At 43.1% G+C, this 23,714-nt stretch overlaps 1 protein-coding gene across 1 annotated transcript in view; it reads left to right on the top strand.

Moving 5' to 3' along the window:
• Positions 1–11,385, top strand: part of STK24 (serine/threonine kinase 24) — a 64,814-nt gene extending 53,429 nt beyond the window's left edge. The window contains exons 9-11 of the mRNA XM_040336131.1: positions 2,621–2,689; positions 5,050–5,186; positions 9,620–11,385. Coding sequence (XP_040192065.1) covers positions 2,621–2,689; positions 5,050–5,186; positions 9,620–9,656 — 243 coding nt within the window. The 3' untranslated portion in view covers positions 9,657–11,385. The remainder of the gene's footprint in view (positions 1–2,620; positions 2,690–5,049; positions 5,187–9,619) is intronic.
• Positions 11,386–23,714: the final 12,329 nt, after the last annotated feature.

Below are 23,714 nucleotides of genomic sequence, written 5' to 3'. Positions count from 1 at the left end.
CAGACATCGTCGTCCCCACTGTAATATCCACAGACATCGTCCCCCCCCACTGTAATATCCACAGACATCGTCCCCCCCCACTGTAATATCCACAGACATCGTCCCCCCCCCCCACTGTAATATCCACAGACATCGTCCCCCCCCCACTGTAATATCCACAGACATCGTCCCCCCCCCACTGTAATATCCACAGACATCGTCCCCCCCACTGTAATATCCACAGACATCGTCCCCCCCCCACTGTAATATCCACAGACATCGTCCCCCCCACTGTAATATCCACAGACATCGTCCCCCCCCCCCCACTGTAATATCCACAGACATCGTCCCCCCCCCCACTGTAATATCCACAGACATCGTCCCCCCCCCCACTGTAATATCCACAGACATCGTCCCCCCCCCACTGTAATATCCACAGACATCGTCCCCCCCCCCACTGTAATATCCACAGACATCGTCCCCCCCCACTTTAATATCCACAGACATCGTCCCTCCCACTGTAATATGGTCCACATCTCCCCCACTGTATAAAAAGATTAGTGCTTGCTTAGTCTTACCAGAGAAGCCGGCCGAACACGAGCAGTTGAGGCCGGGTAATGATGTCAGCGGCGCTCGAGGCTCACCTAGGCCGCCGCTCCGGGAGCTAGGCCGTAGCCGCGGCCTTTCCTATGGCCGAGGCAGCAGCGGAGCTCTACGGATCACGTGGTGTGCCGATCCGCATATGGTGACCCGTCCGGATCATGGATCATTTACGATCCGTTGCACCACTAGTACCGATCAAAAGAATTTTGATCAATCAAAATTTTTTACGATTAATTGAGGAATTAATCTTTAATTTCCACAGCCCTAATCTTAAGTATTCTTTGTTGTCTAGTTTTTAGCCTTGATGAAGGGGGAGTGCTGAGCCCCTGAAACGCATTGGCTGTTCCAAAATATAAATCTTTTCAAAGTCTGTAAAAGCTGGTGTGGCGCTTCTATTCTTTCAAAACTTCAATAAGCCCCTTTGGGGGTCCAGCAAGACCCCACAGTTGCTGGTGAGCAGCCCCTAGGACCACAAACCACCTATCCCATCAAAACACATCTGCATAAAGTTCAGCGCACCCACATCACAAAGATAACTATTAAAAACTGACCGCTCTAGGCTGGTGATCTCATTGTGGTCAGTTCTCTAGCTATCCTGGGAACTCTGCCTGCTCTCCAATGATCAGACTTGTCCTGACCCCACATGCACAGCCATTCACTGGAAAGCTCAGTGTGCTGCTACTTCTCCTTCCCCCAGCTCTTACACTGCAGAGAACAGAGGAAATGTGATTACCTATAAAAAGGAGGGAAAAAGGGTATTTATAATGTTCTATACTTAAATGTTTTGCCTTTTTTGTTTCAGTTTTTAATTGAATTAGTTGTTTTACAAAGTGATCGTTTACAATCACTTTAAGTCACTGTGCTACAAACAAAAAAGAAAAACTCCATATTGCAATGTGCTGCAATGCATGTGCTTGGTTGTGTTGAGGCTCGTAGCTTTAGGCAGTCTTTCGAGAATGGATTGTCAATACACCTCAACACTCAGAAAAAAAATAGATCTTGCAGGATTTTTCAGGGCAACACACAGAGCGTATGCATGTGTATGTTTGGGTGTGCTGTAACATACTTGAATTGCAGTGCACTGTAGTGATGTGTTGTGGTGCAATTCATTTTGCTTTACAACATACAACACATCTGCAGTCTTTTACAGTGCATTGTGATATTCTGCAATATAAAAAGGGAAGGCACACTGTCACAAAAACAATCCTTAAAGCGGGGGTTCACCCTAAAAAAAAAAAAAAATTCTATAATGCAATCCAGCATACTAGCGCGAGCTACAGTATGCCTTTATTTTTATTTGTTGCGCCGTACTCACAGTTTAATCCCTTAGTTAAGTTTCAGACGTTCCTAGGCAGAGGGCAACATGATTGACGGCCGGCTATGGCGCGTCACGCTTCCCGAAAATAGCCGAAATAGGACTTGGCTCTTCACGGCGCCTGCGCAGTCAGCTCCTAGTCTGTGCGCAGGCACCGTATAGCGCCGTGAAGAGCCGAGTCCTACTCCGGCTATTTTCGGGAAGCGTGACGCGCCATAGCCGGCCGTCAATCATGTTCCCCTCTGCATATGAACGCCCATTCCCCGCGGGTGTCTGAAATGTAACTAGGGGATTAAACTGTGAGTACGGCGCAAAAATAAAAAATAAAGGCATACTTTAGCTGACGCTAGTATGCTGAATGGCAAGGTAGAAACTTGTTTTTTAGGGTGAACCTCCGCTTTAAAGACCACCCATACTGAAAGCTGGTCCCCCTATGGTGCCTATCTCTACAGCTGCCCTTATGAAGATCCTGGTGTTTCTGGGTTTGGGACGTGTGAGTGAGTGTGTGTGTGTGTGTGGCCCACTATCTCTCCCACAAACTGATTAGATGTCACTCCGTGATTTATCTTCTCTTTTCTTTTCTTGTAATTGGAGTCTGTAGTGTAAAAAATGCCTTTTTGATTTCATCAGCAATATTCGTGAGACAGAAATATTACATTAGATGGCTACACAGCAACATAATGATATATGTTCTCTCTTTTTGGCTTTTTATTTTTACAAAAGGTGAAAGATATCCAGAAAAGGCCGCAGTCGCAGTGCTTGTCTACAATTATGACACCTTTATTTAATGAGGTATGTAATGTGATCACTGCTATTGGCAAAGAATGTGGACATGTTCTTGTTTCCTTGGTTGTCGGATTGGAAAACCCACCACACCAGCTCTATATGCATACATTCTACTGGCCTGTGGCCTCAGTTTACTTTACAATATCATTTTTTTTTTCCTGTGCTAAAACAAGCTCTGTCCTAGAAAAGTGAAGCTGCCAGTAAGTCTGACCATACATGTTGTGATTACTTCACTGGGAGCTGGCTTCCTAAAGTTCTAATGCTCTAGCTGAGTCTATATCTGACAGGTCTGAACGGTATGATTGTAGAAGCACTGCAAACAAATGTAGATTGAAAATTCGATTTTTTTCCATGCTGTCCTTGCGAGTAACAGAAAGCACATTGATTCAGCCAGATAGGTTCAGCGTACATACTGTAGTTGCTTGTATCTGCAATTTAGGCCTTAGACTTTCTGACTTCTCAATGTAAGATCCTCTTAATTCAAATTTTTCTTTTTTTATTATTTATTTGGTTAGGCACCTCTGGGCTGTATGGGAAAAAAAGTGTACTCTTCACACTGTTATTGTAAGGTGTTGCTTTTACTCACAATGTGTGTGTGTGTGTGTGTGTGTGTGTGTATATATGTATGTATATGTGTATGTGTATGTGTGTATATATATATATATATATACACATACACACACACACACTGTACTACATAAGACGCGCCTAGATTTTAGAGGTTGAAAACAAGAAAAAAATATATATTCTGAACCAAGTGGTGTACTAAAATATTTCCCAGTGCCCATGAAATGCAGCCTGATCATTTCCATAGGAAATGCAGAGTGAACGTTGCCACAATCTGCGCTCTGTAAATGGGTATATAGCTGTTTTTTTTTTTTTTTTTTTTTATAAAGCACAGTCACAGGAGGGACATCACATTACATGAATTCAACTGGGAGGATAATGTAAATTTAATGCTGTGGGATAAAAAAACACTTTAACTGTAATGATATAATGAACTTCCCTTGGCTAATATTTTCTGCTGATTTATTTATTAATTTATATTTTTGTTGCCACATAACTACTGTATTTATCTGCGTATACCGCGGCGCCGGCATATAACGCGCACCCCAAACTTAGAAGGGAAGTTTAAGGAAAAAACAAAAACTTACATTTTTCGGTGTCCGTCTGCGGCCCATCCAGCCTTGTTGGTGTCCATCTGCGGCTTTGGAGGTGTCTATCTGCTGTCTTGCCGGATTTCCTGTGTCCTGCGGGCGGAGCCGAGCGTGGCCGAGCCTAGTCGAGTGCGCAGTACACTCGACTCGGCTCAGTCATTGTCGGCGGCACTCAGAGACAGCGGGGATCGGCGTATAACGCGCACCCACGATTGTCCCCTGATTTTAAGGGGGAAAAAAGTGTGCGTTATACTCCGATAAATACAGTACTTTTTTAAACTGACACTGTTCAAAATAAAATAAAAAATAATTTTTTTAAATATATATTTTTTTATAGATTCCACAGAAAATCAAATAATTTTTTGCAAAACAGTTCTGCCAAACAGCGAGCATATGTATGTATTAGTAGGCAATAGTAATGACACAGTTATCAATGTATAAACAAGCTTATAATGGAAAATATAAAAATGTAAGGGGGTATGCAGGTACAAGAATTGAAGTGGTTAAAGCCTGCCTACGCATGGAAAAGCAAAACGTATTGCTTTTCTATGCAGAGGCAAAGCACAGGTTTGCCTTAAAGGGGTTGTAAAGGTACAATTTTCTTCCTAAATGGCTTTCTTTACCTTAGTGCAGTCCGCCTTCACTTACCTCATCCTTCCATTTTGCTTTTAAATGTCCTTATTTCTTCTGAGAAATCCTCACTTCCTTTTCTTCTGTCTGTAACTACACACAGTAATGCAAGGCTTTCTCCCCGGTGTCGAGTGTCATGCTCGCCCTCTCCCTTGGACTATAGGAGAGTCAGGAGGCCCACTGACACACAGCACCTTTCTCTATCTGCAACGTAGAGAGCGTCCTGACTCTCCTGTAGACCAAGGGAGGGGGCGAGCACAACACTCCACACCTGGGAGAAAGCCTCGCATTACGGTGTGGAGTTACAGACCGAAGAACAGGAAGTGAGGATTTCTCAGAAGAAATAAGGACATTTAAAAGCAAAATGGAAGGATGAGGTAAGTGAAGGAGGACTGCACTAAGGTAAAGGAAGCTATTTAGGATTTTTTTTTACCTTTACAAAACCTTTAAGTCAATCATGTATCTATTTCAAAAGGTAAGAGAAAGCTGTGTAGCCTTCTAATATTTTACCCTATAGCGGTTTGATTGTGAGTGTGTGTATGCGAATAGTAATAGCGGTGTCCTTTGTTTTCCTATCAGTTAAAAGAAAGGAGTCAAGCATCTGGTGGCAATGTAGGGTCCATAGAGGAACTGTATGGTGCGATTTACTTAGCAGAAGAGGCCTGTCCAGGCATATCTGACTCAATGGTGGCAGAGCTTCTCATGCGACTTCAGAGGTAAACATTTTTTTTATCATACTAGAGAATGTGGGGCATTTAAAATCCAGTGCATATGTATAGCGTTATTTTCAAGATGAGTGGACTAGACTTTAGTCTGCCAACAAACTATAAAAACATAGCAGCATTATCCTTCATGCACACAGCTCTCAGATTCAATTTCCAGTTGTGCAATAGAAGTGAAGGAGGACTGCAATTGCCATTCAAGTTGGCATATGATAAACAAAACAATCATTTATATTGATGGTTGGGGTGTAAAACCGATTGGATATACTGAGTTCTGGAACACGGACTAAATGCTTTCTTGTGTTTAAGGCCCCTTTCACACGGACGGATAGACTGGTGCTTTTAGCTGCGGATTTTCTAGTTTTTTACCGCAGCAAAAAGCACACAATGCTTTCCTATGGCCCCATTCACACACAGCGTTTAGCTGCGATTTCATTACATGCGGTTTGGTGCGAATAGAAAAAATAGAATTGAATGCGTCCAGGTGCGATGTAGCGCAGCTATATGCACATAACCGCAGGTAATCAGTCTTTTTTGTCAACTGTGGATAGCAGCGTGAGAAAAAAAAACAAGAAGCACATCAAAATAAAAAAAATATAAAGGGTTGCTATGGGAATGACTACCGCAGCTAAACGCGGCCGCATGTAAACGCATGTAATCGCAATGTACAAATGCAGCTATTCGCAGTGCCTGGAGCCTTGAATTTCACAAAACATTATACATGCTTTTAACTGCAAAACGTCCGTCTGTGTGAAAGGGGCCTTAACCTTTAAAGCGGAGGTTCACCCTAAAAGAATTATATACCATCCCATTCAGCTACAGTATGCTTTTTTTTTTTTGCGCTGTATTTACAGTTTAATCGTTCGGTTTCTTTTCAGACTCCCGCGGGAAATAGGCGTTCCTATGAAGAGGGGAACATGATTGACGTGCGGCTATGGCGCGTCACGCGTTCCGAAATTAGCCGAAATAGGACTCGGCTGTATACGGCGCCTGCGCAGTCAGCTCCAAGTCTGTGCGCAGGCGCCGTATAGCCTCGTGAAGAGCCGAGTCCTAGTCCGGCTATTTTCGTGACGCGCCATAGCCGGACGTCAATCATGTTCCCCTCTTCATAGGAACGCCTATTCCCCGCGGGAGTCTGAAAAGAAACCGAACGATTAAACGGTAAATACAGCGCAAAAAAAAAAAAAAGCATACTGTAGCTGACGCAAGTATGCTGGATGGGATGGAACATAGATGTTTTTTAGGGTGGACCTCCGCTTTAATGAAGACTCACAACCTGGCCACAACAAAAACATACATGTAGAAGCTGGGAACAGACCTAGCATGCTTCTCCCTAACTTCCAAGAGCCTAAACAAGGGCAGTAACAGACAACGTATTTATCTCAATATTGATAATTTGCTGTTTTGGCAATCTTTATAGCACTGATATATCAAAGAATATATCTTAATTGTGCAAAACGGGACATACTGTAAGCAAAGTATTCATAGATACTGGGTTTTAGGCTCATACCTTCAGGTAATTTGACACTGGGTGCTTCACCTATAATCATACCCCACTATGAGCTCTGTTGTTTTTTGTTCTAGTGTTCTAAGGCAGTGGTCTCCAAACCGTAGCCCGGGGGCCAGATGTGGCCCTCTGCTTGCCTTTATCTGGCCCTTAGAACACTTTTTCTCCCACTGATTCAAGACCCTATTCTGCCATCTGACACCAAAAATGATGTACCATTTCTCCCAATGATGGGGCACTATTCCACCCCCAAAGCCAAATGTGGCGATGTTTACTCCCACTAGCCACCATCCGTCCCCCCTAAAGTCTGAAGGACAATAAACTACTTTTTTTTTTATTATTGTTTTACGTCTGGATTCTTCTACTCTAATATCTTATTTTTCTGCTTTCTAATACCACAGATAGAAGCAGTACATCCAGATGGCCTGTATAGTTGCTTTGGTGACCTAAAACTGCATGGGTGCTCACCTTGGCATTTTGTGCAACACAATGTAGTCGGCTGCATGATGTTATACAGATACTAGGCCATGGTCCATTGCTATGAAACTCAGACCCAGAAGACCCCTTTGGGGGGGTATGCTCATTGTGACAGACAAAAAGGCAGACATCTTTTTGGGGAGGCACTTTATCAAAGATGCCACAGGAGTGAAGGTTTTATTTACACAGTGGAAGATTCTGGAACCCCTCTCCACAGGACCCTCTAGCAGTTCAGTTTGGTGCAAGACTTGGGCCATAAAGCGCACAAAGTTTTCCCAAAAGCCTTCTACCCAATTAAGGTGCGCCCTCACATGCCTTAGAGTGGGAGGGGTATTTCTGCCTCTCTGGGTCAAATATGTCCCTGACATGTTGATTTAATCAATGGTGTCAAAGGGGTATAAGAGATTTCAAAATGCTACCCCTCTTACTGCTTTCTTTCAAAATAAAATAAAAACTGCCCAAGGACAGCTAGAATGCCTTGACACATTTCTTTTTTCAGGGAGTAGTTGCGTCAGTTGTGTTGCAGTAGCAAACAGCAACTTCTAGTTTGTTGCATTGCTCTTTGCCCTATCCTCTGCTCCCAGATTATTCACAAAGGTCCTAGCACCTCTTCTTGCCCTTCTAGGAACTCATGGCATCTAGGTCAATGTTGTCTAGATCAGTGTTTTCTCAACTCCAGTCCTCAAGGCGCCCCAACAGGTCATGTTTTAAGGATTTCCCTCAGATGAAACCGCTGTGGTAATTTACGAAGGCAGTGAAACTGATCAAATCACCTGTGCAAAATAATGGAAATCCTGAAAACATGACCTGTTGGGGTGCCTTGAGGACTGGAGTTGAGAAACACTGGTCTAGATGACCTCCTTCTGAAGGATTAATTTCCCTTACAGCTGTTTTCAAACATCCACAGGACAGTTCAAATGTTCCAGGCCATCAGTTGGGTACCCACGGTCCAAATTCGAAATCAAAAGGACATCCCACAATGAAATTCTCAAATTTTAATTTGAGGCCTCTCCAACACAACATGTTATTGACCCAGGAACAAGCATGCTGCTTTCATGCCAGTCTTTCATGCTAGGGAGTAGTGCTCCAGTCCCTCATGGTCACCCATGAAAGCCAGGCTTCCAATCAACCTCCTGGAGCTCAGATTTATACGCACGGCTCTGCAACATTTGGCCCCCCCTTCTGCGAGGACACCTGATCAGCTAGAGAATGCCACAGCTGTGGCATACATCAACCATCAAGGGAATTCGGCCTTAGCACTCTGAAGGGTCAGGTTTTTTGACCTTGTCTATTCTTATTTAAATACCTCTGGCTGTCCCTTGTTAAAAAACGTTTTATTCAAGGTGTATCTCGCATTAACCCTCCCTTGCTGTACCTTGTGTTTCCTTGGAATTTTAACATAGAACATTGTTCTGCCCTGCAGAAACCATCCTTTGGACCCTTCAGGGATATTCCCTTAGATGACTTCTCTAACAAAGTGTCTTTTTTTGGTCGCTGTCACATCTACCAGACGTGTCTCTGAACTGGCGTGTCTCTCTCGTAAGAAGCGGTTCCTCAACCTTCACAATGACAAGGTAGTCTTATGCCCAAGACCACCCTTTCTTCCTAAGATGGCATCAGTCTTCCACCTGATGACATAGTCCTAACATCCTTATTCTCTGCTTCAAAGCATAAAAAGGAGATCTCTATTCATTGCCTGGACATAGTCAGAGCTATTAGAATCTACCTCAAAACAGCTTTGATCAGAAAGATAGATTTCCTATTTGCCCAGTCCTCAGGACACCCTGTTTCCAAATCCACAATTGCTTAATGGTGTGTTCTACCAGATGGAAATCCAATTTTCTGCAGATGCAGCTTTCAGCTGCAGGATTCTTGCAGTGGTACATTGATGTTGGGTCTTTTCGCCCTTGTTGTTGGCTTTTTGGCATAGTGATTGCCCATCTTTCTCATTCATTGCTTGGTGATGCTCCAGGGTCTATGAATACTTCACCTGTGCCCTGTACTGCATAATAGCTTGTAAATTCCATAGCATTGCTTTCTACAAAGTTGGGGACTCATGGAGTGGGGTAGAGGTATAGACTGGGGTAGAGGTATAGACTATGTGAGGTGCTCAGGGGGGGGTGTCCGGGAAAGCTTTTCAAGTACCCAGTCACCTGAAGGTACAGGGTCTATGAATATTCAGCCCATGTTCTGTTCTACTGTTCTCCAAGAGACAGAATTTACAGGCAAGTTAAAAAATCCCCCCCCCCCTTTTTTTTTTCTTCTTCAGAGATTCTTCTTTAATGCACTCTTTTATCTCACAATTCTCATATAGAGTGTGTGGCTTGGTGGTATTGTGTATCTGATGAGTCTATACCTAGGTAATAGTTCCGTTTTGTATAGCTTAGTTAAGAAGCCAAGTTTTACAATGGGAGGTATAGTAACTTTCTGTTTATCATTCCAGATACTCCATTAATGGAGCAGACTCCTCACCACATTGAAGATTTATTTCCTCCAGCTGGACCCTACCTTCTTTCTCTGCATCAAGCTTCTCGCTCCTCATGGGAAGTCACAGACTGAGGACATAGCTTTAATTATATCTGGTTACTGTTGAGTTTGGCTGAACACCTCTAACGAATAGTTATAGTTTTATGATTTTACTATTTTGTAATCAAATGCAGACACAAACGCAGGTATACAAACAGTACTGTGATAAGGCAGAAGAAGATATTGGGAATCCTCAGGTATCTTGCTCTAAGCAGTCAGCTCCTCTGGGAGGGAATACAAAAGCTGCACTGGATCTTGTGTACAGAATTGTATATAGAACCATTTATACTGAATTCAGCCCAAGGCATCCCCTGTGTGCAAGCAGGAGAATGCATCTGTACATAATATTATTGGATGAAGTATTTAAAAGGCCAGACTGAAACTTTACCCTTTTTATTTTTGTAAATTTTAAATTGCTTGGAGGGTGAATTTATTTTCTACATCCGATCTTTTACTTTCAGAGAGAAATAATACGTGAAGCTAAATTGACATATTTTACAATGTAAAATTGAATATTGGTATTTAGAATAGTTTTCTTTAACTTTGTATCTATATTATTAAAATGTGAAGCTGGGTACTGTTAAGCTGGATTGCCAGGAAATTTGCAATTCCATCAATGACTGCAACGAGGGGCTGACACGTAGTTTGTGTTTGCAACCTTTTGTTCATGAGAATGCATCACAAACAAACTGATGACCTCACTGAGTTTGGAATAGCAGACTTAGTTGTAGGGGTTCATGTAAGCGGTGTCCAAAAAAAATAAAAAAGTTAGGTTGCATCATTTTCTTTTTTTTTTTTTTTTTTCTTTTTTTTTTTTTGTAGCACAGATTTCAGAATTAGAAATCTTACTTGGTTCTTAAACCCCCTAAAAATGTACTACAAGGACATGTTTTCCAGCTCACATCATACAATCACATGTATGCTTCTACTCAGATATTAGAAGCAGTGGTGGCTGGTGCTTAATATTTGGGGGGGGGGGGGCGCGCGCGCAAACAAACCTACCCCCCCCTCACTCGCACCAGACTATGACCCCACCCCCCATGAGAGACGGATGAGAATCGGAGGTGGTGTGGGCTCCTGGAAGCTGCCCCTGGCCCCCTTGCTCGCACTAGCACCCCACCCGCGGATGGGTTGGGTGCCATCCTTGTCTTTAATTTAGGAGATGGTGCTGGATCTGGAGTAGGGCACCTGGAAGTTGCCCATCCACCTGCTGCATCTTGCCGTGACACCGAACCGCTGCTTCTCCTCCCAGCGGTATAGGGAATGGGTGCGGAGACCCGATTGGCCGAGGGTCCTAAGACCCCCGGCCAATCAGGTCTCAGGACCCAGTTCCTGATTGGCTAGGTGGAGAATCGGGAAGACAATAGCGAATATAATTTGCCATTGTCACACAACTGGGTGGGCTCAGGCTCTAATTACGTGCTTCAAAAAAAAACAAACATTGAAATCCATTTGTCGGCGCCCTACATATGGATTAGGGGGGCAGCGCCCCGTATAGAGTGGACACCACTGATCAGAAGTATGTGCACGGTAGTGGTAACTAAGGTTAGGAACAATTTTATACCAGTTCAAAGAGTGTTCTGATTAGTGCACAAATGTGTTTTATGAAAATATTTGCAGCATAGTGAAGACTAATCTTATCCCAGCTGTCTTATTCTGTAATAAAAATGAAATTTTATTTGAGATCAGTTTTTAGGACATTTGATGCGCAGAATAAGTGATCTTAAATTGGAATCTAACTATTGCCTGTAACCAGTGGATACAATAAGCTGCCCATTACTGAAGCATAAAGTCACTTATGAAGCCATATAGGATATTGATTACGCTTATCCTAAACCATGTAGCACCTGGCTGCATAATTTCTATGGATACTTAAGTAACATCTAGGGCACTTAATGTCTCCAGTGAGTAACATGAAAATGTCTTGCTGCACAAATGAAGTGAAATGATCAGTTCAGCCAAACCATTATTCTGAATGTGTTGGGAGTATGCTTAACATGTTTATGAAGCTCTATCTATTGTAATTGCGCTGAGACAGACAAGGGTACGTCATGTAAGTTATTGCTTATTAGCAAGTGATGAGCTCTCATCATTGGCCTGGAAGTGCTTTGTGAGTCCTGTTCAGAAAGGATAGTGTCACAGGCTCTACAGATTTAACTGTAAAGGTGCAGACAATGAAGACTCCTAAGTTGTACAAGGTTAAACATTAACTATTCTTGTCTATGTTTGAATACAATTGACCTTTAATTTGTTTTGTAGGTTTATGCCTATGATCTAGTCCTATACCATATGTATTCTTTGGTAAATATATCTAAGCAAAAGTACAGTAGTCCAAACTATGGCCCCGTACACACGACCGAGTTTCTCGGCAGAATTCAGCCAGAAACTCGATCGGAGCCGTATTCTGCCGAGAAACCCGGTCATGTGTACACTTTTGGCCGAGGAAGCCGACGAGGATCTCGTCGGGCCAAATAGAGAACATGTTCTCTATTTCCTCGTTAGTCAATGAGGAAACTTGGCTCGCCGAGTTCCTCGGCGGCTTCACAAGGAACTCGACGAGCAAAACGATGTGTTTTGCCCGTCGAGTTCCTCGGACGTGTGTACGAGGCCTAAGAGGTAAAACAAGGTTGTTATGGGTTTCTGTACTTTATAAATCAGCACTCTTTGCACTGCCTTATATGAGAAGTCCATTTGTAATACTCGTTATTCGGTATTTCCTAAGCCTGTTCTCGGGACACAGAGTTCTTTATAGGTACAGTGAGTTTCTTGTACAAATAATCTAACTAGGCCCTTTGTAACCAGTGGTATGTTAGTTTAAAAACTGCTTTGTCAGTCAGGTCCTTTCTATCAACAGCTGGGGGCAATGCTACCAGCTTCCATATACTTTACTGCAGTTGTTAACCCCAATAACACAAACTGAAAAATGCATGGTCTCTTATATATTTCTGCATGGAAGCAACATTTAATACTTTAGTGACCAGAGTCAGTCCGGGTAAGAATTTTCAATTTCTCCCAGACGGCTGCAACATTCTAAGAGAGAATGGTAGAAGTTTGTGTCTTTTCACCAAAAAAAGGTGCCCTATGGACATTAGGGAATGTTCTCTGGAGCTATGGGAGAATATTCATGAATATAGACCTTTCCATGACCTTGTTCATTCAATTGGCTAGGATAGATTTACATTAGAGACAGCTAGCACCAGCAGAGCTCACATCCCAGCACAATAACTATGCAAGTTCATCAGATACAAACTTGCATGCTGGTAGAACAATCTACCTTTATAATCTGGGCAGATTGTACATGCTTACCCACCATTAAATGTCTGTAGATAGTTTAAGGAGCAGTGACTGCTTGAATTTTTACAACAGGGCACTGCCAGGTGCTCACTGTAGCAACTACCAGCTGAGAGTTCATGTGCTCAGCTCCCAGAGCCTTTAGTCTAAAGTTACACAGGAGATTAAACCTGAATTAGTCAGAGCCTAAAAGTACTGACAAACCTGCCTCTCCCCCATTTTGTGTCCCTTTTGTAATTTTTTCCCCCATTACCTTGTCCCTGTGCTGTACACTCCTTCTTGTTGGACCTTTGTTTGGGGGGGGTTCAGCCCAGAAGCAAGGTGGATAGAAGAATCCTCCCCCTTAAATTGTCGTATTCATACATTGGGGACTCCCGTGCCAGAATACACTGATCGGTGGCTGCAGCCAATGCTTTCCAGTAAGTCTTTTTGACGGAAATTGATCAACTTCTGTACCATGGGAGCTGCCACACATAGATCAAAATTTGGCTGGTCCCTCCTGAATCCGCCAGATTTCAATCCATCTATAGCCAGTTTTAGTCATTTGTGCGCCAAGGGTAGATAATAAAACAATGGGCAATCAAATTGCATAGGAATTGCTGTGCTCACCTTGCTATATTTTGTGTGCTTAGCTTTTTGGACTCTGCACTGCTTACTGTGTTATCTTCATTCTTAAAGCTTAAGCAGCTGACAGCTGGAGGATGCTGAGCTGTAGAACCGAGAGGAACTGGACTAAAAGCAGCATTTACACAGGAGAGAGATCCATTTATTCCACCACTACTAGGGATGAGCAGGCTAAATGCTGGTACACACGGGCCAAAATATTTGTGTACAGCAGCCTGTTCGTCAGAAGCCGGTCTAACAACTGACTTTTTTTGTTTGAACACGCATGCTGGAAATTCTGCATCTGATCTGCAGCCAGTAGCTGTATGAGCTGATCAGTGTGTTCTGGCGGGGGTGGTTCCCCTATCAGAACACAAAAGCTCAGCAGTAGAGATCGCTGTGCCAATATCGCTTAGTACAAAGACCTCCAGGTTTTTTTTGTTTAGCCTGCTGGGTTGAACAAAAACTCCCTGTGTGTACCAGCCATTATTATGGTCTCTCCATTCTCAGTGTACTCAACTCTCAACCATCTAACAGCTGGGATGATGAGCTGTGGGGAGCAGTAGAGTGGCCGGTCTCTCAGTAAATGCATAGTGGGTCAGGGTGACTGGTCATGTATTAAAAAATGTCATCTCTATGAAAGGCTAAAGATGCCACTTTTCACTTGGGCTTGCGAAAAACTGGGGCAAGCAGCAGAGGAAAGCTTCAAGTATTGTAGCAAGGCGAGTTAAGAACTGCATTGAAAGATACATTTTTTTTTTTTTGTGCCTGGAATTCAGCCTAATATGCTACTGGGACATTTAGTCATCTATTAACATTTATCCTAATACCAATATTTGCAGTGTGCAGCAATGTAACTGCTATGTAGTAGTTAAATCTCACAGGAGCAATAATTATTGGCCTATATCACCCTAGCTGTATTGTGGCCATGTATACACTTAAGTGCCCTTTCTCACGGGTGCTCTTGCTTCAGGGCGCACATGTGTATTTTAAACGGGGGGGGGGTAATACTTACAAAGAGCCACCTGCATCGTTTCAACATCTTTGTGCGGAAATACACAGAAAATGGTGCATAGCTATAAATTGACTAGTCTCTAAGGCGTTAAAAAGGACATACAGCCTGCTGTGCCAAGGCCAAGCATACTTTCCTCAAAAAGTATAGGGCATAATGCATTGCTGCTGATGTTGGACAGGTTTGGAAACCACTATCCGAGCTACAACCATTTTTTTTTTCCTTCAGTATATCCATAAAAAGCTGCTGTTTTTTTTTTTTTTTTTTTCTCCATTTGTATCATTGTGTTTTGGTTTTCCTCATGGGCAAAAGATCCAATGCATATCACTTAGTCTGTTGAGTTCTCTGACTGATCTTATCTGGGTATGAAGTAACTTGGATAGCAAACATAGCAGTACAAATGTATTTTAAGCACTGAAGTTGGACATTGGCAATTAAATATTAATATTCATTTTAAAACTGGTTTGTCATTTCTTGCATGCATTTAGTTACAGACAAAGCAATTGCCAAAAGAAGATATTGCTCAAGATCTCCATTGTTGGCATAATAGAAAATCAAAATGCAGCTGCAATAAAGGGCCAACATTTTTTATTTAACCAGTGAAGAACGGGGAAGCCGTGTTTACACACAGCTCTCCCCGTTCTTCAGCTCCGGGGACCGATCGCGGGACTCCAGCGGCAATAGGGTCCGCGAGTCCCGGTGCTTCGGACCGGGTTGCGGGCGCGCGCCCGCGACCCCACGTCTGGGCTTAAAGGACAACGTACATATATACGTTGATGTGCCCAGCCATGCCATTCTGCCGACGTATATCGGCGTGAAGCAGTCCTTAAGTGGTTAAAGGTGGTATGTGAAGGGATGGGTTTTTATATCTCTTAGTGACTGGCGCAGTCATAGCGACCTTCTGTTGATCCTAACTTCCCACCAACCTTGGCTGTTCTAGTTCTTCCTGCTGCATTCTCCTAACAAAGGGGGGCTCATTTCCATTTTTTTTTTTTATTGCAATAACACTTTTGTTGTGTTATGTGGCGCATTAATGTGCACTGCGTTAACATCTGATGGAAAATATTGGACTGCCAATGCACAAAAACATCTTGAAAATCTGATATGACACAACATTTGTTACACAATGCACTGCAGTTAAAATGAATGACACTGTGGAATATGTGAGTGGTTTCTAAGTAACTCTGACAGGGAAAAGTGGACAAATGGCTTATCCTTGCAAAAGAAAGACACCTTTTCCCTGAAACTCTATAAAAGTGATGGACTCGCCCATTATGAAAGAGGTTTATGGTTTAGTACACATTTTACAAACTCAGTCAATTTTCTATTAACCATATAATGAATAAAATCGGAAGGGGAGTTTACCTTCAGTAAAAATCAGATGTAAAACAAAGTAGATGTAATATGCCAATCTTGACTTTTTCTTTAGAAGTAGAGAAATTCTCTTACCACCTCCTGAGCATATATCTATTGCCCCTTTAAAGCAACCCTGTCACTAAAAGTCGAAGTATAAATACACGGAAGATAAGATCAGAAACATGTCAGCTTTCCTACTAACTGCACTACCAATACTATCACCATCAACTAAAGTCTCTTCAGAAAACTACATTTCAAGATTAATGTGTATTGTAAGGGTTTACACTAACCCTCATGGCAAAACGCAGTGTTTTACCGAGTGGACTAGTGTCAACAGTTGGCTCAAAGCGGGGAGTAGTGTGGTTGCAAGGCTTTTTTTTTTTACTTTATTTGAAGCGATACTTCACTCATGTCTGCAGCATGGTGCCATCCAGTGCATGGTGGGAAAAATGCAGAAGCAATGCATTTTACTGCAGCTTACCACACACTAGTGTTGTGGTGTGAACAGAAGTGTGCTCTAGCTGTGGGGGAAAACAAAAAGCACAAATGTTTATGCTGAGGCAGATATATTTGTTTTAAATGTAATAGCATGTCAAATGCATTACTTGCAATAAAGCCCAACTTTAAGGCTGCTTTCACACTGAGGCGTGCAGCCGCGGTGACGGTATAGCCGCGCTATTTGTAGCGCGGCTATACCGTCGTATTTATCGCGATATTCGGGTGCTAGCGGTGAGGTTTTAAGCCCCGCTAGCGGCCGAAAAAGGGTTAATACCGCGGTATTACCGCGCTTTCCCATTGATTTCAATGGGAAGGCGCGATATAGGAGCGGTGAACACACCGCTCCTATACCGCAGTAAAGATGCGGCTAGCAGGACTTTGGAGCGCTCCTGCTAGCGCACCGCTTCAGTGCGAAAGCCTTCGGGCTTTCACATTGAAGACTACAGGGCATGATTTTTCATGCGGTATAGCGGCACTATTTTTAGCGCTGTGCCGCATGAAAAACGCCCCAATGTGAAAGGGGCCTAAAGGATTTTACACAATTTGGCGTCTTATGTCTTTGCTGACATATTCCACCGAGCACTATGGTCAGAAGCAAGAGGAGTACCATCTCCACATGATAGCTGGATGACCCCCCTCGTCTACACAACACTGAGGAGTGACCATGGATAGAGCAGATGAAACATATAAGCTACCTTTCTATGGTAAGAGGTGGAGGAACCGAATTTGATTTTGATATACAAGAACCTTTGAACTTATAAGATTGCTGTAAAGACATCACACTGGTGCCATACTGAAGACATATGGACTGATTTATCTAGCGCAACACTTTTTTTTTTAAATATATAATCAAGGGAAGTTTACTTCCTCTAAGGTGCAAATGTGTGTTAATGGTTAATTCCACTGAACACTGAGGCCTCATTCACACTTGAGCATTTTGTAAAAAAAAAAAGAAAAATGCTCAACAAGCAAAAAACCTATTGTTTTCAATAGCTCTTGTTCCCATCTGAGCATCCTGCAAAAAAGTACATGAGCTACTTTTCAGGCAGAATTAAGCATGTTTGTCCCCATAGACTTCAATGAAAATGCCTATAAAGTGTTTTCATGCACATTTTTTGCTCAAACAGCAGCTCCCTACACCTTGTAGTTGAAAAAATGACTGACAAAAGCGTGCAATTCTCCAAAAAAATGCTTGCTTGAAAATTTGATGCTTAGGTGTAAATGTAGCCGGATAACTAAACTTTTAAATGTATTCATGCAGATATAGCTGATGTGTTCCTGTCTGTACATTCTCCCTTTTTGTCAGTGATCTGGAAATTAATTTCCTGACAGCTCCATTTCAGGACACACATGGGTACGGGCCCTGCCCACCGCCACAATGATAGGACATTTAACTCATTTTGGTCTGATCTGTATAGTTGTATATAATATGCACTATTTATCTTTCAAAAAGTGTCTCCCAGTGCTAAACCTTCCATCCAATTATAAATTGCTGCACCTGTTAAATTCAAAAGCCAATATAAAGTGATGAAAGTGGTAAAAAAAGAAAAGCACTTGTGGGATTTAATTATCTTTGGGGGGGGGGTATTTCTCCTTAAAGGGGGGCATGCACTATGCTTACATACTTTTACTCACTATTGTGTTGAACCAGCTGCCTTAAAGCGGAGTTCCACCCAAAAATGGAACTTCCGCTTTTCGGAACCCTCCGGTGTCACATTTGGCACCTTTCAGGGGAGGGGGGAGCAGATGCCTGTGTAATACAGGTATTTGCTTCCACTTCCGGGCATAGGTACCCGAGCCACCCGTGGGTATCTACACCACTTCCTTCATCCCCCTCACTGTCTTCTGGGAGACACACAGGTCAAATAGGACAGCAGGGACCAGTGGGATAGCGCATGCACAGTAGGGAACTAGGAAGTGAAGCCGCAAGGGGTCATGGGCTCTGTCATGTTGATTTAAATTGTTCTGTTAATGAATACCCACCCTGTATTTTCGCTAGTTATTTCCCATGTGTGTGCTGACATGGAGCCGTCAGGAAAACGGAAAATTGAATATCAAATACTTACCACAATTTTTCTTTCCTGACTGGCTCCATGTCAGCACACTTGCCTACCCATTTGGAGTGCTAGTTACAGAATGCAGTGCTGGCTCAGGTGTTAACCTTTTTGAGTTGAACGTCCTATCATTGTGGGGGTAGGCGGGGCCAGTACCAATGTGTGCTGACATGGAGCCAGTCAGGAAATGAAAATTGCTGTATTTGATATTACATTTTCCGTTTTTATGTACCCGTTTTATACCCCTTACACACTGAGGTGGGAGGTACGGTAGTGGTAAAGTGCCGCTATTTTTTGCAGTGCTTTACCATGGGAATTGCAGATATATTCGGCCACTAGCAGTGCAGTTTTACCCCCAATAGTGGCCGAAAAAGGGTTAATACCACCCGCAATGCGCCTCTGCAGAGGCGCATTGCCAGGGTTTCCCATTGCTTTCAGTGGGAAGAAGCAATGGAGGAGAGGTAAACACACCGCTCCAAAGATGCGGCTAGCAGGACTTTTGGAGAGGTCATGCTAGCGCACCGCTCCAGTGTGAAAGCCCTCAGGCTCTCTACACTGGAGAAATAGCAGCCGCTGTTTCAGGTCGATTTACAGGTGCTATTTTTAGCGCAGTAGCGCCTGCAAACCGCCCAGTGTAAAAGGGGCCTTAGAAAAGAAAGATAGGAGCTTCCAACATGTCCAATGCAACATTATTATACAGCGCCAACAGTTTGCGCAGCACTTTACAACATGGGGGCAGACAGTACAGTTACAATACAAATCAATACAGGAGGGATCAGAGGGCCCTGCTCATTAGAGCTTACGATCTAAAAGGGGAGGGTGGTTCAAAAAGGTAATAACCGTGGGGGATGATCAGGTGGAGAAAATGAAAATACAGTTGTTGGTGTGGGTAGGATAGGCTTCTCTGAAGAGGAAGGTTTTCAGGGATCGTCTAAAAGCAAAGAGAGTAGGAGATAATCGGACAGATTGGGGTAAGGTAAGAAGTTCCATAGGATCGGAGAGGCTCTGGAAAAGTCCTGGAGGCCAGCATGGGAGGAGGTGATGAGGGAGCTAGAGACCAGGAGGTCTTGAGAAGAAAGAACGACTAGGTTAGTGATGTAGCTGGGGGAAGAGTTGTGGATGGCTTTGTAACTAGTAGTTGGTATTTTGAATTTAATTGATTGCGTGACAGGGATTGACAGAGAGGACTAGCAGACACAAATCGATTGGTAAGATGGATGAGTTTGGCAGCAGCATTCATGATGAACTAAAGGGGGGGATAGCCAATGTAGAGGTAATCCAATGAGAAGGGAGTTGCAGTAGTCAAGGCAAGAGATGACCAGGGAGTGAATTAAGAGCCTTGTTGTGACATTGGTTAGAAAGGGGCGTATTTTGGGGATGTCGCAGAGGTTGAGGTGGGCAAGATTTGGACAGTGATTGGATGTGGGGCTTAATGGAGAGTTCAGAGTACAGGACTACACCTAGGACCTTGGCATGCAGGGATGGGCTTATAATTGTGACATCAATTTCGACAGAGAGATCAGGGGAAGGGGCACGTGGTGGAGAAAAAAATTATAAGTTCAGTTTTGGATAGATTGAGTTTGAGGAAGTGTGACATCCAGACTGATATATCTGTTAGTAAATTAGTGATAATGAAGGTGTGAGCTGAGGGGTAGAGAAATAGATTTGGGTGTCGTCAGTGTAGCGGTGGTATTAGAAGCCATGGGAGGCTATTAGCTGACCCAGGGAGGAGGTATAGATTGAAAATAGGAGAGGTCCAAGAACAGAACTTTGGGGGACCCCAACAAAGAAAGGAAGAGGAGAGGAAGAAGTAGAATTGTAATATCACATACTCTTGCATACAGAAAGCCTGCTGCATAAAAAAAAAACAATACAATTAAAATGTTTCTTAAAGCTACCAATCAAATCTAAACTAACATGGAAGTGAAAAAAAAAAAACTGAGCGGTGATGCATCAGAGAAAAAAGGCAAAGCAGCACAGACCCCCAAAATAACAAATGTGAAGAGCTCTATAAAATCTGGCATATATAGAATTTATTATAATTGTCTGGAATTTCACAGCTCACCACACCAATTCACAAAGCTGTAATTTTAGCATGCAATATTCCAAGTACAAGTGGGTATCAGCTAATCATTTTGGAAAGACACTTTTGTTAATGAGATGAAAATAGTCTTACAACCATTATATGGTCCTCTTTTAACAGTAATTACTACCAAACAGATCCAAAAACTTTGTATGGAAAGGGCTACGTCTGGTATATAATCTTTGTAAAGTCTTACAACCGAAACATTTAAGATACGCACACAATTGTAGTAATACATCCAAGCGGAACATTGAAAAATAACTACTGTAAAATGCAGAGTGCGATTATGACAGAATAGGGTTGATTTACTAAAACTGGAGTGTGCAAAATCTGGTTCAGCTCTGTACAAACCAATCAGCTTTGAACTTAAAGTGTAAGTTCACCTTTACAGAAAATCTAAGGTAAACTTACACTGGACCCCCTCCCCATTCCTGTACCTGAGTCCTGCGATCACCCGCTGCTTTACCGATCCGGGGATTTTAAATCCCCGCTGCTTTCTCTCCTCTTCTCCAGCGCTGACAGGATGGGCTAGGTGGGTTCTGATCGGTCGGCGCTGACCAATTAGAATTCCTCTTATACGTACCTTTATGAGATACGTTTAGGAGATTAAAGGGGTTGTAAAGGAATTGCAGTCCCTGACAAAAGTCTTGTCGCCTGTGTACAAATTGACCTGAAGTGCCGCTAAAATATATTTCTAATCCAGATTTTGTTACAAGAAATGGGATTTTAATCCCAACAGCTTTTGTAATAATGTTTCAGTGCAAAACGAAACTGACAAAAAGTATTCTAATATTCACAGCTTGGTAAAGCCCATTGAGTAAATTTTTGCCAAGACATAAGTGTTGTCACCTTGTTATATGAGCTTCACCTGTGACTAATAATGGATCAATTAGGTCTCAGGTGTATATAAAAAGAACACCAGTGCACTAGACCTTCTCAACTGCAACTGCAAACATGCCTAAGATTCACCTGGAGACTAAAGTGTTGATTATCAAGAGGCTGAAGACCAGATCCACTGCTGATGTGGCAGACACCTTCAAAGTGTCTCAGCGTCAAGTTCAGAGGATAAAAAAAAAGATTTGAAGAGACTGGAGACGTTTTGGACAAGGCCAGGTCAGGCCAACCCCGCAAGACAACTGCTCGAGAGGACCGTTTGTTGGCTCGAAAATCCAAGGCCAGCCCATTTTCCCCTGCAGCAGAGCTCCATGAGACCTGGTCACCTGAAGTCCCTGTGTCAACCAGAACAGTTTGTCGGATTCTGTCTCGAAATGGCCTCCATGGTCGAATCAGTGCCCATAAGCCAGCACTAAACAAAAGACAATTGAAAAACTGTGTGGCATTTGCCAAGGGCCACAGCCTGCTAGAAGGATGGACTCTGGAAAAGTGGCAGAAGGTGGATTTTTCAGATGAATCTTCTGTTGAATTACACCACAGTCGCCGCAAATATTGCAGGAGACCTACTGGAACCTGCATGGAGCCGAGATTTACGCAGAAAACAGTGAAGTTTGGTGGAGGCAAAATCATGGTCTGGGGTTACATCCAGTATGGGGGTGTGTGAGGGATCTGCAGGGTGGAAGGCAACATCAATAGTCTAAAATACCGTATTTTCCGGCGTATAAGACGACCCCCTAATTTTCCAGGAAAAATTTGGGTTTTGGGATATACTCACTGTATAAGACTACCCCCTTCTTACTAGTCTTTCTGGAAGCTGAGGGGTAGCCAGAACCACTGACAGAAACAGGCTTTTTCAAATCTCACTGTGCCATTACATTACATTCCTCACTGTGTCATTACATTACATGCCCCCACTGTGCCATCACTTGCCCCCACTGTGCCATCACTTGCCCCTCACTGTGCCATCACTTGCCCCCTCTCTGTGCCATCACTTGCCCCCTCTCTGTGCCATCACTTGCCCCCACTGTGCCTGAACTTGCCAGCAATCACTGCAAACAGTGCCATCACTCACTTTTTTTTTGACAAGGCGGTGCGGTGACAGTCTCCGTGCTGCGAGCGTCAATGATTTAAAAGACGTGCCTTCTCCTCAGACTGTCCTGTGTTAGGCGGAACACAAAATTTCCCAGCAGCGCCTCTGTTCTGTGTTCCGCCTATCACGGACGTCTTCTCATCTCGTCCGAGGATGAGAAGGCATCTGTGATAGGAGGAACACAGAACAGAGGCGCTGCTGGGAAGATTTGTGTTCCACCTATCACAGAACACTCTGAGGAGAAGGAGCGTCTTTTAAATCATTGACGCTCTCGCAGCACGGAGACCGTACCCGGCGTATAAGACGACCCCCGACTTTGGATGCATTTTTTTGCATCCAGAAAGTCGTCTTATACACCGGAAAATACGGTACCAAGAAATCTTAGATACCTCTTATATTCCCAACCATAAAAAAAGGCCAAGTTTTGCAGCAGGATGGTGCTACATCGCATACTTCCATCTCCACATTAAAGTTCCTTAAGATGAAGAAGATCAAGATGCTCCAGGATTGGCCAGCCCATTCACCAGACATGAACATCATTGAGCATATGTGGTGTAGGATGAAAGAGGAAGCATGGAAGACGAAACCAAAGAATATTGATGAACTCTGGGAGGCATGCAAGACTGTTTTCTTTGCTATTCCTGATGACTTCATCAATAAATTGTATGAATCCTTGCCAAACCGCATGGATGCTGTCCTCCAAGCTCATGGAAGTCATACACGATATTAAATTTGAATCTCACCGCACCACTACTTAATTTGCTGACATATTTTTGGATTTTCAGTAAAGTTGTTCAATTTCTGTATAGATGACAAAACTTTTGTCTTGCCAAAATTTGACCTTTCTGTCTTGAGTAAATGATACGTTTTTTTTCAGTGAAACAAATTTATTTCAGTACATTAAACATCATTTGGGAGGGCTTTAGCTTTTCATATGAGCTATTTCTAACACCAATTGATTAATTAAAAGTCAGGTTAATAGCAGGAGTTTCTACAAAATAGAGAAGCAACAAGACTTTTGTCAGGGACTGTATGTCAAAGCTTAATTGGACAAGCTTAAAGGGTAAGTTCACCTTCACTGGACCCCCCATCTCCCCCAGTCTCATTATACAGAAGTCCCACGATCACCCG

This window comes from Rana temporaria, chromosome 2 (assembly GCF_905171775.1).
Source record: "Rana temporaria chromosome 2, aRanTem1.1, whole genome shotgun sequence".
Lineage (NCBI taxonomy): Eukaryota > Metazoa > Chordata > Amphibia > Anura > Ranidae > Rana > Rana temporaria.
Note: the sequence above shows the minus strand (reverse complement) of the source record. Positions and strands in the feature narration are given on the sequence as shown.